The sequence below is a fragment of the Octopus bimaculoides genome, chromosome 2 (assembly GCF_001194135.2).
Source record: "Octopus bimaculoides isolate UCB-OBI-ISO-001 chromosome 2, ASM119413v2, whole genome shotgun sequence".
Taxonomy (NCBI): Eukaryota; Metazoa; Mollusca; class Cephalopoda; order Octopoda; family Octopodidae; genus Octopus; species Octopus bimaculoides.
Genome location: NC_068982.1, coordinates 22,562,130 through 22,582,558, shown reverse-complemented (window position 1 = coordinate 22,582,558; position 20,429 = coordinate 22,562,130). Strand labels below are relative to the sequence as shown.

The 20,429-nt window shown below is 33.1% G+C and overlaps 1 protein-coding gene across 7 annotated transcripts in view; it reads right to left on the bottom strand.

Moving 5' to 3' along the window:
• Positions 1-20,429, bottom strand: part of LOC106868113 (nucleolysin TIAR) — a 118,294-nt gene that overhangs the window by 3,980 nt on the left and 93,885 nt on the right. For all 7 annotated transcript variants that reach the window (XM_014913237.2, XM_014913236.2, XM_014913238.2 and 4 more), the window contains 8 exons: positions 15,712-15,799; positions 8,814-8,889; positions 3,942-4,047; positions 3,464-3,556; positions 3,264-3,348; positions 1,754-1,892; positions 1,123-1,274; positions 118-230 (listed from right to left, as the gene is read on the bottom strand). In XM_014913237.2, coding sequence (XP_014768723.1) covers positions 118-230; positions 1,123-1,274; positions 1,754-1,892; positions 3,264-3,348; positions 3,464-3,556; positions 3,942-4,047; positions 8,814-8,889; positions 15,712-15,799 — 852 coding nt within the window. The remainder of the gene's footprint in view (positions 1-117; positions 231-1,122; positions 1,275-1,753; positions 1,893-3,263; positions 3,349-3,463; positions 3,557-3,941; positions 4,048-8,813; positions 8,890-15,711; positions 15,800-20,429) is intronic.

Here is a 20,429-nt window from a genome sequence, read left to right as displayed (position 1 = left end):
TATAAAGAAACCCTGCCACCTCTCCCCCAAAAATGATGCACCCTTTTAAAGAAAAATAGTCTTTAATGGAAGGGGGTTATGAAGATAAATATGCAGGTAATGTATGAGAATACCTACCCTGCTGCAGAGGATAACCAAGCATAGTTTGCTGCTGACCATTAAATTGCTGCTGTTGCTGGCCAGGCTGCAGGGGAATTTGGCCCCATTGTTGCATCGCAGGGACATTCATCCTGTAAAGAAAAAGAAAATATTGGTTTAGTTACTATCTTAATCGTAGGATCCCATGTCAGTTGTTTTTAAATACACGAAAGCTGCAATCCAGCAGTCTTCTTTACACTTTCATAGTTCATTTACCAGATTGTGTATGTGTGTAAGAGAGAGCAACAGAGTGGGAGGGTACGAAGAACTCCACCCAAAGCAGATAAAGATTTTTGTAGCCAAAATAATAAACAGGCTAGATGTTGCCAAGAATGTTTTGGAAGTTTTACTTATGTTCTTACGATGTAACCACTATGATGGAAATCATATACATTGGTTACCAGCAAACATTTATGCTATCAGTGGTTCAAGCCGTCTGCTGCACAACCACAAGGTACCTCAGGTATCTCCTATAGCACTGGCTGTGCAGAGCCTTGAGTAGATTTGAGAGATGAAACTGAAAGAAGCCCTATGCACAGGAGTTACACATGTGTGCTTGTATCTCCCAGTCTTGATAGTAGTAATGCTAAATTTAAAACAGGCAACAGTTGTAAAATGAGCACTTTATTTCACATCTTCCAAGGAAGTTTGGACTAAAGGAAAAATACCTTTCTTATTCCGTCTGACCCATGCAAGTATGGAAAAGTGATCATTACAATGATGATGATTAGTCACCCCATTTGCCTGTATTACCCACTAGGTCCGTTTTGTAGCCTAGAGTATACTGTGCTTGCAAAATGGATGTGGCTCCAGGTTAATTTGGCTGCTACTTCTAGCAGATTGATTAATAATGCAGAGGCAGTTTTGTTGTTTGTAACAATGAAACATCATGCACAAACATTTGGAGATAATCAATGTAGTTTGAGACTTATTGAAAATGTTTAAATTGAGTAACAAGACAAAAACTGTAAAAAGTTCACTTACCCAGCATATGCTTGGTAGTTATAACCTGCCCATTGATTCATTCCTCCTTGAACATAGCTGCTCTGGGCCATATTTTGATATGGATAGCCCCAATAACCCATGTTACCATAAAACTGACCATAGGCTGAAGGGGAGGAGAAAGGTTGCTGTTGCTGAAAAGAGAAAGGAAATCGATGCATTTCTTCTTTATTTTACATCCTATATATAATCATCAATTGCTAGAAAATTACAAATCCATATCAGATAGTAAAAGATAACTAGATCACAAGATGAAACCTCCTGCTTGTCTACTGAATATGACCACTTTCCCAAGATACAAAATATAATTATTTAGAATTTAATAGAGTTGTCAATATGCATATCAGCAATTAGTTACTGGTCTCATTTAATTACTATTCAACATTCCATGATTGCTAAAAGTACCGACATAACTAAGGAATTTACTCAACTGGTCATCAACATACTTTGCCCTTGTGCCAACGCAAGAGATATTTATATAAAACTTTGTAAATGTCACCTGAATCTCAATACACAAAACAACATACTTGAAGAAGTAAACTGGCCTGGTCACATAGAACTGTTAAACGATGAAGTACTTAACTTCCACGAAAAAGATTTTTTGAATACACACCTCATTAGTGACAGTTGGCTGACTGCTTTGGTTAGGATCATTAGATTCTTTACCCCAGGAACACTTCACAGGTTGATCTGCAATCACATTGCCATGAACACCACAAATTGCTTGAGCAGCAGATTCCTTTGAAGAAAATCTTTTAATGGAGAGAAAGATATAAACATTTTATTAAGAAATATTTATTTCATTAGCTATATATAACAATTAACAAAATTAGCCTATTAAGTAGCAAATGTTATAGGTTTTAAAATGTCTAATTCTAAATTAACTTTGCGATAGTGAAGAACAATAACGAAGTTGTGTTATAGTACCAATTAACATAAATATTAAGATACCACTTAGAAGCATTATAAAATTACTTTGTGCATTTTTAATGAAAGTAATTGATGCAAAAGGTATGAACTTTTCACATAAATACTAAACCGGCTTTTAAGAATTCAATGCTTTCCAAGTTAATAAAATTAGTCCACCTTTCAGTGATAAATGGACAAGTGACAATACAATCAGCTACCTACCCATTTTTATGCAATGCCAAGAAACCTCTCATTGCATTGAATGAGACAGTTTCAACCAATAAGATTCCAAAAGCTGTCTAAATACTGATACTCAAAATATCACAAGGCTATAAAATCCAGATATTAAATGAAGGTATACTTATGATATGACCAAAAATTTCATTTTCACGAAGCGATGGAAAAGTAAGCAAAGGAGGGGAGGGGCAGCCTCCCACCCAACCAGTTCAAGCTACAGACCATGACAGTCAATAGTTGAAATGGCTTGGCTAAATCTCAGATCTGCATCTTAGCAGATTCAACTTGGCACTCACTACCTCGAGGTTTTTAATATAAGAGAATCTAAGCACTTACCACCACTAAAATAGCTTTAAGTATTAATTTGAAATTGTACTAATGATAACTGATTGGTTGACTATGGATTATATGCTACAATATAAATATCAAATGTTCAGAGATTTTAATAAGCTTATATCACATATTTAAATTTTCTCAACTTCAAAATGTGTGTGTGATTTCAAAATTTCTTGCCAAGAAATTCCTACCGAGTAACTTAAAACAACTGCAATTAAGACTACTTTCACCAAAATACCCAAAATATTTACAAGGAATACAACAGGATATTACAAAAAGTTAAGGAACAAGACATGTCATGGTCTCTCACTGCCACATTTAATTTGCTAACAGTTAAGAAAATATGGACAGTAATAATAAATTTATGTCTGCCTTACATGCCCGAACAGATTGGATGATTCAAAGGATGACATTTCTACAGCTGGATACCTTTTATAATACCAACCACTTTACAGAGTGTAATGGGTGCTTTTTCTACACTGGTGAGGTGACCATGGAGTATAAGTAGGACTTACTACAGTTATGCCAAGTACCACGAAAAATAACAATTAAGCAAATTAAGTTGAAGCCAACACAATTTTTTTTAAGGAAAAGGTAGTAAATGAACCTTTAATCACTTGTAACAAAAGTAATCAACTTACCGAATGAATGCATAACCTTTATCTTTGAAAACACGAATTTCATGAATTACTCCATATGAATTGAAAGTCTTCCTCATCAGCTCCTCTGAAAAGTGAATTTTTAGAGTTTAAATTAGAAACCGAAAGATGAAGCTATGTGGTAAAAATTTAGAAATACACAGAACAAGATTAATTAATAGTTAAGGATCAAATATATTTACCTGTAAGACCCTGAGAGATACCACCGCAGTAGACTGTACAGTTGGTGGGACTGGACTGGTTGTATACTTCTTCATAAGATAGCTGCTTTGTATCTTAAAATATTGATTACAAAACATATCAGTCAGATAGATAGATAGATACAAACATGATAAAGTGCATGTGTGTGTACGTGTGTGTAGATTGATGGAGAAAGGGAAGAAAGAGCTTTTTGATTAAGGTAAACATTATTAAATATATTTTAACTGAGACAGAATTAAAATTATCAGGAATATTAAGTTAATGAGAAAAACTGCCACTGCTGAGCTTTATTGCAATGCTGGACTTTTAATGACATAATAACTGAGCTCTTAATTTATCACTTTTATTTTTACACCAATTCAGTGAATATAGGCGTGCGTGTGTGTGTGTGTGTGTGCGTGCGTGTTATGAAACAGAAACACTAAAAAGTACAAACAAAAATTGAGTATATTTACTTACTGTCTTTTTGACTTGGAGCAGGCGGCTTCCGAGTGGCCCAATTTGTCCTGATTGGCCTACTGCCCAGCCACTGTCCATTCATGGTGTTTATTGCAGTTTCAGCATCCTATATTAATAACAATACATCACATTTAATCTTACTTGGACATTTGGCCATAAGGTAGCTGTGAAATCATTAGCATGAGAGTATTAATATATAATTCAACAGCAAACGTCAAGTCTTTAAAGACATTCTGGAAAGCTTTTGTTTGATCTATTAATATAGAAAATGGGATTTTTGGTCTGCAGTGTACAGATGGCTATGTGTGCAACAATAGCATCATAGAATATTGTCTTAACCTCAAAAGTTTTCTGTAGCTACAGCAACCACATCCCTACTTATTACTCTGCTGCCTTCAACACCTTCCACATACTATTGCTAAATTAACCCTGAAGTTTAATTAAAATGTATCAACTGAAATGGCATTCATTCTAGCAATAAAATATAGTCACCATGCTATTCAATGTATGCATCTTATTGAAATTCCAATAGAAGATATATAAGGGCAAAAACTTATGAAAACATGCAAGCTCCTGAAGTATTAGCAGTTAGGGGAAGGGGGTGTCTTATTTACATCAGATGACCTCACTTTAAACATGAAGAGGAAGTCTAACAATGCATTGGCTATTTGAGTGAAATTGTACAAATATAAGTCAAAAGTTAAGAGAAACGTATGTTTAACAGAAACCTACAAGTATTTTAGCATAATTGACATGTACATTTATGCAAGCATACACATATTAGGAATTTCTCATTTCATTAACAACCAGAATCAGTTGATTCAGATGAGAAAAAGAGATATCTGGGAAGCTAGATCCTTATCAAATTGCATTAAAATCTGTGAGACAAGACAATGACTGCATGTAAACAGTTTTCATTGTACTGTCCAAAGTTGCAAGGATTGCTGATTCCAATAATATCCCGGTTGATAATATCAATGAAGAGGATGCAGACCACTCAAGAAAAGCTTGCAGAAGTGCAGATGAGGCTCTATAAAAGGTGACACAAGACTAGGATTTTTTAATACGAGGATCATCATAGAGAAAAGCAGGCTATAAAAAAGGCATTAACTCAGTTTGACATCTCAGCTATGGTCAGTTACAAATAAATGGCAGAGATTAAGGAGCCAGCATTCAACCTAATGCAATGTCTGTTCATTATCAGCAGGTAGTTCTTAGAGCAAAATGCAAGCATCCACACTGGTTTAGTACCAGGGATTGTACTTTGCAAGGGTCTCTTTTTTTTCACCTGTCTGCTGTAGCCTCTGCTTTGAGATGATGTAGAAGTTGGTAGATATCTGATATGGATTGGTATAAACACCAACAGCTGGTAGCTCAATAACTTTTGTTCCACTGAAGACATTGTGCTGATTGCTATGTCACCAGCTGAGTTCCAAAGACTGATTGATAAACTTAATCAAGTCTTATCAATTTTAACTAGCGGTTACACCAAAAAGACTAAGATCATGACAGCCACCAGGAAACCTGAGTAGCTTATTTAATGATGCCAAGGGGCCAACCAAACCACATCTAAACGTGCAAGTACTTGGGCTGCATTGTTGAGCAAAGATGAGACAACAGCCAGGAAGTCAAAGCAAGGCCTGATGCAAGAAGACCAACCATGAGGTCATTCAATACATTATGGAAATACAGCAAACTTCAGCAAAAACACAAACTAGATTGTCTAAGAACGCAAGCCTTGCCTGCAGCAGGGTATGAAACATGTACTCTCAGGATAAATGACACCAAGAAAATGAGATGGTACAGGCAAACACTGTGGTTCTGTTGAAGCACCTGACAATAAATCTGCGTTTTTTCATCATACTTCATACTTGTACTCTCCTAGTTGTGCGTGTGGTGGGGTTCTTCTAAACTTGTAAGCTACCAAGTAACCATATTAACGCTGGTGCCAGAGAAAAAGCATCCAGTCCACTGAAAAGTGGTTGGCACTAGGAACAACATCCAATCATAAAAAACCATACTGAAAGTGAACCAGTAGAGCAAGACGTGTCCCCACAAGCTTCAGATCTCTCCAACTGCCTAATGAATGCTAACATGGAAAAGGATGACAAAATGATAATGCAAACGCATGCACATACACATATTTGGTAGATTTCTTTTTTTTTTTTTTTGCTGCCTAGGCTTACATAAATCAAATTTTTGATGATTACCAGTCCAATGCTTTTATTAAAATAGCTAAAAGAATAAAATATAGTCAGAAGCCATGTTTAAACCTAGTCACCACCTAGTATTTTAAACATTGCAGACATCTAACAACTGTGATCAATGAGAGAAAGCCAGGCCATAATTATTTATATCCGTGATGAACAGATCTTAACATACTTCTCTCACAGTTCGAAAGAAATCAGTTTAGAATGCAAACACTTAAAAGAAACAATACTGTTTTTAAAATATCGATTAAGTGTCCGTGAACTTTGTTAGAAAAGCCAATAATTAACTTAACTTCATTCATAATCATTAAGACTTACTGATCTAGTTTACAATATATACCTATCAGTTTCTTCTGCATTTTTCATAAAAATTCACAAGGTATTATAGAATATATCAGCATGGCTGTGGCAAGAGGCTTGCTTCCCAATCACATGGTTCTGGGATCAGTCTCACTGCATGGCACCTTGGGCAAATGTGTTCTCAGACTAACCAATGCCTTCTGAGTCGATTTGGTAGATGAAAACTGAAAGAAGCCCACTGTATATATCTATGTATGTTTTTGTGTCTGTTCCCCCACCACCACTTAACAACTGGTGTTGATGCGTTTATGTACCAATAACTTGGCAGCTCAGGAAGAAACGACTGTCAAAATGAATAGTGTCAATAAACAGTGTTTCAAATCTGATGATAGAATGTAAGGAAGAAAATCTTTAATGACCAAAACTATATTTGGTTTTTAAAAATTTACTGTCTGAAAGTTAGGCACAATGCAAAATTAGTTTGGCGTTTTGTGATTCTCACGTTTTCTCATGAGATGCATACAGATCAAACAATGGACACGAACTTCATTGAGTTAATGAACTCATTATCTTACAATTTTTGAATAGGAAACGAGAGAAACTGTCACACATGAAATGCATATTTAAAATCGAAATGCCATTGTTGCAAAAGGGAAAAACATATTTTCACAGCATGTCAATATATGAAATATTAAAGTGTGCAAAGGATAAGGAACACTGCATGCAACCAAGTTCAAGAGTTCGGTAATTTAGTTACTTATTTATGAAGTGTGTGCACATGCACACGCAGCCATACTGGCAAAACTCCCAAATAAAAGCCACTATTTTGAGACATATGTTCTGGGAGTAGATTGCTAACATTACCACCAAAACCAAAGCAATGAAGTCAATCTGTCACTGCACAACCTGCTAGAAACAGCAGCTGGAGTTCTATCAAATTACACATACCATTATTTAAAACAAAATATGACAGATTATGAATTCCTAGATACACCTAAAGATAGGACGGTCACGAATAGAATGACACATCTACTTTTGCTTCATCAGGATTGATCTCGAGCTAAAGAAATAGTAATTTTGGGACTTGCCCTATATCTTGCACAATTTACATGCTACCTGCTATCGTATCCGCTATCAGTGTGGAGTTACGAGCTTTTAGATTTAATATCACACTCCTCCTCATCATCATTGTTTAAAACCTGTTTTCCATGCTGGCTTAGGGTGGATGATATGACCAGGAGTTGGCTAGCAGGAGGGCTGCACCAGGCTCTAGTTGCCAGTTTCAGCATGCTTTCTGCAGTTCGATGCCCTTTAACACTAACGTCAACCACTTTACAGAGTGTCTGCTGGGTGCTTTGCATGGTGCCAGCACAGTTGCTTCTTACTCATTCTTGAATATCCCATTTTTGCAAAACATGTCCTGGAAATGTTGTCTCGTGGAACATTCAATAAGTCATAATTAAGATTAGATTTGAATTATTGCATATCTTTCAAAAGCTGGTTGAGCCATAATCAAATTTTAATTGAACATTTGATACTAAGTACTTAGCATTGAGTTGAAAAATATTCAACGTTTCCAAAAGGTTCTATGAAAAGCTATCATTGTATTTCAGTCAGCAATATCTTATTTGATATGGCAATACAGAAATCCATTATTCAGTATGGAGCAGGCAACTGTTTTAACATCACTGAAAATGTTGTGTGTTGCAACCAACAACCCAAGCAGGTTTTTCCAAACTGCTGAGATGTTCCATCTAAATAAGCCGCAGTAGAAAAGCGGCCCAGATTTAGAATTCTAGTCCCAATTCAGTCATGTAGAGTATTCAAATGCATTGATACTGAGAGAGAGAGAATTCTGAGGTCAGACATATACTAAATGCTTTTTCTTTTGCTTTAAAGAAAAGAACAATTTTCATATGGATTGTGCATAGTTGTGACATTTTAGAATGGTGACTAATATACAATCAGTCATGGCAACAATCTGGTTCAATAGGAGCTTCTTAACATGTATAATCCAAAAGTTGAACAATACACTGAACTTCACATTGCTTTCCAAAAAATGTTTCATTTTATTGTTACATACAAGAGAACATATTGAACCCCTTCAGCACATTAACATTTGGTGTAGTCATTAGTTTTGGAAATTAGACCGAACTGTATACATATTTTCATTAACACCCGCTTTTAATACAAAAAGAAAAAGAAAAAGAAAAAAGATCAAAGAAGCAGTATGAATACCATTAATGAGGTGAATGCCATAATTATTTGCGTTCAGATTACTGTTTAATTGTCAAACACCTCTGAGAAACCCCAAGCATATTTTTTACATCATTATAAATATGAAAAAAAAACTATTACTTACCACTTTGTTAACAAAAGAAACAAAACCATATCCCTTTGATTTCAGGGTTTGCGGATCCCGAATGATTTTACAATCTCTGCAATAAATTGGGGAAAGCAAAAAACAGAAAATTGAGTGAGAACTATAAAGACAGTAAGCCTGAAACACATGACGGCAAGCAGGCTGTATAAAAAGACCAAAGCAACTGTGGCAAAAAGCTACAAGTTTAACAAGCAACCAATAAAAATTTTAGTGACATCAATACAAATGCACTGATGATTCCCTCCCAAATATTATAAATGTAGACTTCTTCATGGGATTTACTTCCAGATATTATAGTTTTAGTCAGCTTCATAGAACCTGTAGCTTAGTCGTAAAATAATTTCTAAGAAAATTTTTGTGAAAAATTATACTTTAAATGAATAGATAGTTAAAAGATGAAAAGTACATTACAACATGTACTTTTAAACTAAAAGCTAATGAATGTATCTAATTTAACCAAATGTTTTTTTACTGATGTTTTTAACTAATATTCTAAAGACTTCAAAATCAGGAAAAGAATGAAGAAAAATTCTTTACATGCAGAAAATATAGCCCACTATGTTAAAGAAATTAGTTTTGAGGTGTATGTGACTGGCATTTTCCACTTACTTAAGTTCCACTAAACTTAGATTTTTTGATACACTCAAAGACTTTGGTGCAGATCATAAAGACTAAAAAGTTTCAGTAGTTAATAACAAAGCAATGTTGTTACACCTAATACTGCATTGGTGTTAGTAGTATTATTGATTAACAAACAAAACTTTTTAATATAGAGATCAAATCTGGACTGTCTGCATGGGTTAGCTGGAAGAAAAGCTTTAACAGCAACAAGTTTTTATGCAAACATGTACATAGTACTGCTACCAAATTTAGGCAGGGTTTTCATATATAAATATATAAATAAATATATATATATATAGATATATATATATATAGACTGATGCAGCAAGTGATTAGAGATTTAGCTAATGATTCAATAATCATTAGGTTTCTTTTTTAAATTAAAACAACCGTTACTCATTCAACACAATGAGTTTATTAAAGTATTTTTACAATTGTCAAGTAATAAGGTAAGCAATTAGCTTTCCTTGATTGGAGATAATACTGAAAGAATAATTGGATGCAGTTGGTTGGGATAAAATTGTCAACGTAAAGGGTATCAGGTAAACTTGGAGGCAAGCAGAAGGCAATTTATGGAATCTAATAAACCAGGTTTACAGAATTAAAAACCATAGGATATTTTGTAGAAATTTAATCACAATCTTTTATATAATGACCTACTTAGCAAAAACTGCTAACTTGGGATAGGAAAGTAAATGTTAGTGAATAAAAAGATTTTAAAATACAAGGATGTTTGTGGATAGAAATTATTGAATGAAAAATAATATGAAAAAAGAGTTTGGTTATGAAATCATGAAGTCAAAAATGAATATTTCACAGAAATACAGCTATTATAAAACCATGATGATATAAGGAATGTAAACCAAGACAAAAGAAGGATTTAAGGAGATATAAATTAAAACATGGTTGGTTTGCTGAGAAATGATGAATACAAAGGAAAGCTGCAAGATATACAAGAAAAATTTCAATTGAAAGAGTCCAAACAACAATATTCATTTTATTCTCCATTTTTACATACATGAATTATATATATAACACTAAAAATGAGGAAATCAAAACTGTTACATAATTTCCAACAATTTCAACATGGTACTACAACAGGGGAAGCCCTAATAAAGCCTTTAATAATCTCAAATTCTATAGAAATTAGAACAATTTAAATTAGTCCTAACAAAATTGTATACCTAAAATTTGAATGACGATAAAACCAGAAGTGATCATCCAATATACAAATTAGTATGTGCAGACAGTCAAGAACCTCAACTTTCAAAATAAAGATACCTTTACAAGTAGATAATTCCGCCAAAGAGGGATTAAATTTTCAGACGCACTTTAAAAGCCCCAGTCAGAAGCCTAATATAATATACATATTTATGAAAACCAATAGAAACAACTACAAGAAAAATGAAATACGGAGGGCACAATAACAGACTAAGCAAATTGAGAGGATTGAAACAGAAAATGGAGAAAATACAAAAGTCAACAAAATGAAAGATGGTATTAATATAACTTGATCCATTACTACAAATAAGAAAAAAAAAATACAGCTAGTTATAGTATGAAACTCAGTGGAAACTGGTAGATGCGTTTGAATGTATATAGAATGTGTGAGTGAGCATACACAGTAACATGTACGCTAAGTAATATCTATGTACGAATGAATATGCATTATTGTTGATCTTTTGCTGTTGAAGCCTTTCTAGTGCATTCTAAGAAAGCTGAAGATACAATTGCTACCAAATAATGTGAACTAGCATGCCTGCTTCTCACCATTCCCACTAAAACCCACTGAAAACCTACAAAGAGGGAGGGTAATGATCAGAGTGATTAATAATAACCAGCAGCATCCATCAATGCCAGAGACATGCTTCAAAGAAACAACATAGCCAAATGGGCCATGGATACATTGTTTCCTTGCTTCTGGCTACAAAAAACAATAAGAGAGCTTGAAAAAAGTTTTAAGTGTCTAATCTGGTGCACTGCAAAAAGCGGTTAATAAATTTATTTTGATACATACTAAAAGAAATAAAATGGGAAGAAAGAGAATTAAAAATACAACACAAATGCAAAAAAGATAGAGGGGGGAAATGAAATGAATTTAAAAATATACAGTAAATTTACCATGGTGTGTATGTAGAACGTATGTACATAAATACTTAAATTTATGCAAATATTAAAAAAGGGGGAAGAATGTGCTCCTAGAAAAAATTATATATAAAATAGGGGAAGGTATTGACTACTTGCAGGGAAGGTTGGAAAAATGTGTGATAACCACACACTCACACAAACACCACCATACATATACATCTTTACAAAAAGTATGAAAATATCAGCCATAAATAAAATAAAAGGTCCCCATATATATATATACATATATATATATAGTTTTGTTTACTAGCAAATAATATAAATGTAAGATTGGGTGAACAGACAGGGCAAGGATTACTGACACACATTTTTGCTGCTGCTGCTGCCCAACAAGCAATCTATCTTGCACTCAACGCTGTGACATAGCAGAAGTGCACACACTACTCACACAGCGGTTTTTACAGGAAAAAAGAGAAAAAAAGAAATGAGAAAGGAAAAAAGAAAAAAAAAGTAGGAATGAAAAGGCATACATAGCCTGTGCCAAATTGCGCTTTATTTGTTGGTAGTAGTAGTAGTACACTGGACGACGGGTCGTGTCATCTGTTTGAAGTTAGGAAAAGTAACAATTACTAAATATGGCACCAGCAACAATGTTTGGAATTGAAGAATTGGAAAAGAAAAATGAGCAATGGCAACAGAAAAAATCCTTTTATTCCTTTCTTCATGTTCAATGGAGCTCTGGGATATTTCCCCGAGGCGCCAGTTTAGCAAGGAATTTAATTTTTAATATAATTTTTCATGTTTATGTATACATACAAAATATATATACATTAACCAAAGTTTTAAAGGTAAATTTGTTGGACTTAACAGAAAATTTTAAAAAAAATAGAATAAAATACAAAATCACAAACTTACATATATATACAAAGATCAACGCAATGAAATATATATATGTAGTATAATTGCATGTGATAGTTGTAAAAGATAAATTTCCTCCAAATTTTGGTGGAAATTTCCTCCAAATACGATATCCTCATTTATTCTTCAAATAAAATTGCCCTCTAGGTCTCAAAAAAAATATTAAAAAAACAGGGAAAACAAATGAAAGCTAAAAATTTAAAAAGCATCTAAATAAATATAGAAGAAATAAATTGGAAAAAAAATAAATAAAGCAAAAAGTAAGTCACTCTCAGCCTAATTTGTTAGTATATTGCATTTTCAAATTTTTTTTTTTGCTTTTTTTGTTTTGGGATATAATCAATACTTTTGGAAGATCAACAAGACAACACAGGTAAACTTCTTGGATACACATACAAAATCTTTTCAATGTTAATATGGAGCCAAAATTTCAATTCAGCATTGACAGGACAACCTGATCATTCTACCACCATTATTGCATACAAAACTGACAGAGACATGTTTAATAACAACGATTGAAGAGAATTAAATTCATTTACTAAATAGCACCTCTGCTATGTACATCCTGAATATAACAATATAACGAGACACACAGAGCCAGTCACAAAGCGTACATTTTAGTAGCACACAAGCTAAACTCTGCCATACAGCCAAACAAACACTAACACGCAAGTTATGTCAATGACACCTTATTACATTTTATATTCTACACACATGTGCATGTGTGTGCATATATACATATGCAAGTATATGCATATACATGTGTGAGTGTGTGTGTGAGCGTGTGCACACGCGTGTGTGTGTGTGTGTGTGTGTGTGTATATATATATATATATATATATATATATATATATATATATATATACAGACACACACACACAAACGTATATAATAATAAACTAGTAAACTAAATGGAAGATAAAAAAAAAAGGCATGGAGTGGGGGAAGTGAAACAGAATTGATTTTTAAAAATGGTAAATAATGCACATAAGCCATTTTATAAGTACAGATGTGGTAGTGTAATTAAGAAGCTCACTTCTGAAATTACATAGTTCTCGGTTCAATCCCAACTATGCAATCACCTTAGGCGTGCAAGTGTCTTCGTCTCAGGTTAACCAATAGTCTGTGAGTGGAATTCAGTAGATGGTAACGGTAAAAGGCCAGTGTGTGCATGTGTGTGTAAAAGAAAGTATGTGAATTGTGTCACTTTATACATCCTAGTCTTATGGTTTGCCAAATTGAAACCTATTAGCGACAGACTGAAACATACTGGGAGGTAAGGGTTAATATAATCAACTAAACCCTCGAAGGCTGTACTCCTGCATGGGAGCAGTTCAATGACTATGGCCAGTTTAATAATATATACCTTCTGTATAATTTTAATTGCAACCTCATCTGAAACAACAGTAACAGCAAACATAATAGTGAACGTGGCTTCAACAATGACTTACTGCATGCTATTTTAATGCAAATTAGACTCAAGTAGCTTTATTGCAAACTGATTTAGACAGAGAGAGAAGGCGAAAAAGCTCTGTTAATTTAGCAACACAAGTTTCCTATTTTTAAAATCACTGAGCTGAAAAGTGTAAACCAAAAACAATCTTCCCATGTTGTGATCATGAAAATTAGAAGTTACACATACACACAAACTTGAAAGGTGGGGGGAAAATGAATATTGGAGAATAGTGTGGGTTTGAAATCAGACTGGATGGTCTCAATGTAAAGAATTGGGGCAAAATTTATAAACCTCAACGTGTTTTAGGTAGTTCTTTCGCATACGTTGTATGGAAGGTAGAGTAAGAAGGATTGGAAGTGAACAATCACATTGTTTAAACTATAATAAACTTTCTTGATTTCTAAAATTTTACATTGCTTCTATTCTTTACCTCACAATATCAACAAAATACCATAGAAAATTACTAAAACTCAAGGCAAAAAATATTCAATAGAAGAGTTAAATGGAAATTCATCCAATAAAAGAAGATAATGAGGTTGTCCCGTAGAACAATTAAACTATATAGTAGACACTGATAAGAGAATTCTAATTCTTGAACACCAGAAAACCTTTCCAAGTAAATCAACATGTCTAGAAAGTCATTTTTTTCACTGAAATATTTGAGTGAATTGATAATATATTACTGAAAATCATTTGGATAAGGTCCATGATCCAGAAAGCAGAACTAGAAACAAGGCATTTTGCAATGCTGTCATCTGAGCTGCTTACTGAAAGCCAAGATGTTATCAGCTGGGTAATCTAAAAGAATGCAAAGATTTGTCAAGTAAAACGTCAAACTGTTGCCTAAACAGACGAAGAGCATTCATTCATTATGATTGTATTATATGTATATTGGTAAAATAATTTACTTCCCGAGTGACAGTCCTCTGCAGTCTACAGCCGATACACACTAAAGTCATGAAATACTTCAACAGTTGGCCAAAATAAAAAATTATTAGGAATGTATTCCTTCTAGTCAAAAAATATTCATTTTATCATATGGGAATTACACATAGTATATCTATTTTCTAGGATGACATATAAGCTGATATTACAATTACTACAGTACAAAAAAAGGACCTAAATGGTTTTGTTTACACCAAAGTTCATAAAATGGTAAGATTCTATCTAATTACATACATTTTTTTTTTCTTCCAAAATAAAAATGAAATTTTAAGCGCTCACCAACCTAAAAAAAAAAAAATTACATGCAACATGTACATTGAGGGAGAAAGAAATTGATTATATCATAATATCCAATGCATGTTCAAATGTTCATGGTCTGACCTCAACAAGTGTAAAATATATTTTACACAAAGAATTATGTAGACTTATCTCATAAGCAAGGAAGATAATTGTGTCTCTATATTTCTCAAGTTCTTCAATGTCTTGCAGTACGCATTAAGTGATTGCATTTACATACATGCAGCTGCATACTGGTGTATGTGTGTGTGTGTGCATGTATGTATAGATTTTTGTGATTTCAAATTATAATCCAACTTTTGCATTGTGTCAGACTGAAGTCTACGTTAAGCTAATGTATGTGCTCAGTTTTAAGCCAAAGCTTCAAGCTATCTTCAGAATCTATAATACCTTTAATAGGGGAGTAAAATCAACTGCATCCAACCAAGATTCAAATAACCAATACTGCTCTGCTTTTTGATTTTTAAGACAAGCAACTACAAACTTTGAGCTTACATGGTTAAGCAACATCTTGTGACGAGAACCATAACCACATAATAGTCATATACTTACGATATTTCTCCAAAAGCTTTAAAGGCATCCCGTAGTTGATGAGTTTCAATATCTGGACTTAAATCACCAACAAATATATGGAAGTGTTCTGAAACAAACATTTAAAAATTGACAAATTTAATTACAATTCATACAAAAGATATTAGATCATAATACACTGAAGACTAACTAAAATACATCTGTTTTTAGTAAGGGGTCTATTTCTGAAAGGTTTCAATGAATAATCCTTCCCAATGTCACTAAATTGAAATATACAGGCTTTATCATCGCATTATGCTTTAATACTAAACAACATACAGTAATAGCACACTACAATAATACATTTCTTTAATGTTTCTTCCAGTTAGTGTGTGAATACAAGGATCATATTTCGACTCACTTTATTAGTAAACAGCCTCTAAGACCATCAGTAATGTAAAAAAAATTGCCTCAAGTCTAGAAGGACATGAGGTCTTCACAGTGTAAGCATTGTGTACACCTGCACTGGAGGATTTAAATTACTGGTCAATAGACCAACCATGGCTGCCCTTTCTACTGTGCACTCCTTAGTTAAAGAAGAGATTTAACTATTTTACAGTTCAGTGGTTAACAGAAGGAAATATATTTAGCAGTAAAAATATTTATGCCAACCTAAAACATCAAAACAACCCTCACTGCTTCATATGTAAATGTACATATTGTTGTTCCTTGCATCTCTAATTTTACCAAACAAGGAATCTTCTTTTTTTTCATTCCTCAGACTCATTACAAAAAGTGCTAAATTTGCACTTTGCTTACACTGGATCTACCATTTCATGTTTATGTCTAATTCAAACTTTTGCAATCGGGGACAGCCAATGGACAGATTTTTGCACTAAAATCTGTCACCTGTTCGTGTTGAAGTGGTCATCCTACAGGATTCAGAACTAAAATAACACATGGAGCCAAGAAAAATTCTCGCTTCAAATTTAACTTAGTTCAAGATTTATGGCTAACATTTCTATCCACTATTTTTTTATGAAAACATAAATATCTTAAATATAACAAAGAAATGAGGATAAAAATATGGATTCACAGCTTAGCCGTCATATTACACACGTGTTTGGTACTGTTCACATCATTACAAAGAACTTTAGCGGAACAGTTCAGAAAGAGTATGGCTAAAGTGATGTTTTATGAAGCAAATTTTATAGCACAGCTCTCAAGCCCATTTTACAAATAAAATGCAAAAAGAAATAAGATTAAAACTAACCCAATAAAAATAAAGAAATTCACAAACCAATTTCAAACAGCAATACAAAGAGTAAGTAAAGGAAACAATTTTATGAAACTTAGCACACAGTACAAAAGAGATAAAAATGTATTACCAAGAAGTAATTATTTATTTGATGGAAGTTAAGGCAGAATGTAGAACATTACTTCTAAAAGCCTCCCCACCACACATTTAAAAAAGAGAAAAAACTGTAGATGAATTATTCAGCATCCTACATATTTTGACTTTAAAAACATCAGATAATTAAAAGACTTTTTTTTTGTTTTTTATATATACTTGCTGATTGCTGATAGTATGGTTTTGAATATTAATCTACCAGGCATTTTTTCCCTCTTCATTTTGTTTGAGATTCTAGGTGTATTGCCCTAGTGATATTTTTGGTGGAATGGATGAGTAGAATCGGATGTAGAAATATCAGTAACACACAACTCATTAAATTTACATTACACAGTAGAGTACCAATGTCAAATTGGTGTCTGAGAAATATCTATAATCTGATATAGTTTCTCTCTCTCTCTCTCCAGCTGTATACATGCATAAGCTTTAAAAGCATTAACAAGGATTAATACAACTTGCAACATTTTGTTTACAAACTCCTGCAAACATTTCACTGGTTTTTGAAAACAATGAATATATTCCATCATCAAAGCTTTAATTTATTGTATAGAGAAAGTAAAGAATAGCTTTTCCCATTTTAGGAGTACAGTCAGTTATGTACATACAATAAAAAAAAATGGCATATTACAGCAATAATTCATCTTCATGGAAAGAATTCACAAAGATATTTTCTTTCTAAGATAGCATTTTCTATAAAAACTAAAATTTAAAACAAAACAACCAAATTTTCATATTTCTATCCAAGAAATAATCAGACCGAAAATTGTCTTCAATTAATAACAGATACAGGCAGAACACATCAGTACAAGGGTGTAACAGCTATTTTCTCTTCTATTGTGGATTAGACGGTTCATATGCAAATAACTTGAAATAGGGAGCCAAACAGCCAAACAATGTCTCTCAAACCCAACAGGAAAAACAGAAGAGAAGTTCAACAGGTACAGATTAAGGATTAATTCCAGTTATAAACAAGAGTTTTCAAACCAATGCTAAAAGTAGTTATTCCCCATAAATCTAAAATAGACAAATCATGTTTGAAGCATCAGAATAATAGGTGATGGTGAAACAAGGATATAAAAAAGTTCAGGATAGAACAATTTTTGTTCATCTTACAAAAACAAACAGTTCATTCAACACTTCCCATGAACAAAGTATAATCATTTAAATGCAGTTTTTTGTAGATGCATTTTAAAATAATTTTTAAAATAACACACAGAATATTCATGAAGGTATGATTTTCTATACAACTATCTTCCTGTTATACAACAACGACCTACTTCCAGTGACATCCAGCACCATTTAAATATTAAAAAAAAAAAAAAAAAAAAAAAAAAAATGACAGTGACCTTCATTCCTCCCAAACATTCCCAACCATGCATCATTCACTTGCAACCTAATAAAATCCACACTGACTTGAAAGCCTCTTCCAATGATATGCCCATCTTGTCTCTTTCTCCAATAAGAAAACAAATTTCCACTCATATCAAGAAAAACACATTCCTCTTCCATTTATCAGGAACATCACTCAACTAGAATCTTTAAAATCACTCCAATTGCTAGGTCTCACACCAAGTGACTCACCTGGTAGTGAAAGAACCTCTTTTAACACAGCTAGGATTTTTTCTCAACAACTGATCTCTCACTTTAGGACAAGATGGAGAAGGTGGAAAAGATGACTACTAAAAACTCCTCTCAAAATGCTTGTGCTAGAGTTGTTATAATGATAACCTGTGACTTCATGATGCCCACCATTACTGAATTTAAATGTTCAGACATGTTATACACATTCATTGAGATGAAATCTTTTATAGCTTTAATTACCTATTTCTTGAATAGGCATAGAGTTTCTCAATTCAGAGGGACATAGATCACTTTATTGACTTCAACACCCCATGCTCAACTGGAACTCATTTTATTGCCCTAAGGAAATGAAAGTTTGACAGTAGTACAAACTGAATTAATGAAGCAAAGATTCATAACTAAATACTGCTAAAGATTTTACCTAACACTTTAAAGATCCAGCCTTAACTTGATCATTTTCTGCTTTTTTCTTTTATTTATTTTGGTGTATTATAATTAGAATAAAGCCTGTACTGAAAGTTTGTATGCAGTGTGCAATCATAATGACAATGTTTTGCACACAAATCCCTGTTCCTAACAAACAGAGCAAAACTCATTGTTTCAGTCCCCCCCCCACCTTTTAATAAAATTCACCTATGACACTAAAGTACTTTTAATCTGGTATATCAACTAGATGGCTACATATAACAGCACACGGTATATTTAAATATATGTAACAAAAATTGTTTAATAAAAAACATTCCAAATGGTTATTCTAAAGTTATATATATAAAACAAAATAAAAAAGAAATCAAAAGGTGTAAGCGTAAAATTTGTTAGTAGTTAAATTCATAAAAGCATTAAAATACAGCTGTAACGATGTTAGATAGGTAGCATTTAAATAAAAGAAGCAAACTGCAAAAACATCTATTTCACAAAAAAACAAGATACTGTTAGCAATCCAACGCTCATACTAAAACTCATCCTGGTTACACGTGCACTATTTCTCACTTGAACTTGTTACAAATTCAAAGTAAATTAGCAGTTAAAATTAATTACGCAGGAAGAGAAATATTTGCATTTAAATATGCGTATAATGAACACAACACCTTTAGCATAGGTTGAAAACGTTAGAATATTTAATGACTCAAGTATCATGTATAAAGAAACAGCCTCATTTTCAAAGTTCATCAACAACACTCTTCGTGTCTACAGCAAGAGCTCACAACTTAAGACTATCCACATACACTAAAGGTGTTGTGATGTTTCAAAGAGTACAACAAAGACAAAATTACCACCTCTTTAAATTGGTCCTACTAATCACACCAAAATTTTTTGCTTAGATTTAACCTATAAATGGTTATGACCAAGAACTGTGCCCTTGTTTCATTTGCAGGATATATTTATATATATTTGGATTCAGGTCTTTCACCTATCAAGTCAAAATCAGCAAATTATCTGTATTCAGTCAAGCTTGCAAAACACAACCAAGACAGTACCACGTTTTCATTTGAAAATGAGATGCAGGGCATACAAAAGTTTGGGAATCAATGTCTAAAGCGATTAATCCTGAAGTGTACCTTTCAGGAATAAGCCAATATTTATACTTTCACAATAAACCTAGCTACATTTTTTTTTTAAATTTAACTTTTACTGCAAAAATCACATATATTCACTCAAAGTTTCATTACCCTTAGCGGCATAACGTAGTTCTATATACCAATCTATCTTTTATAGTGTATATATATATATATATATATATGGCGGCGAACTGACAGAATCATTAGCA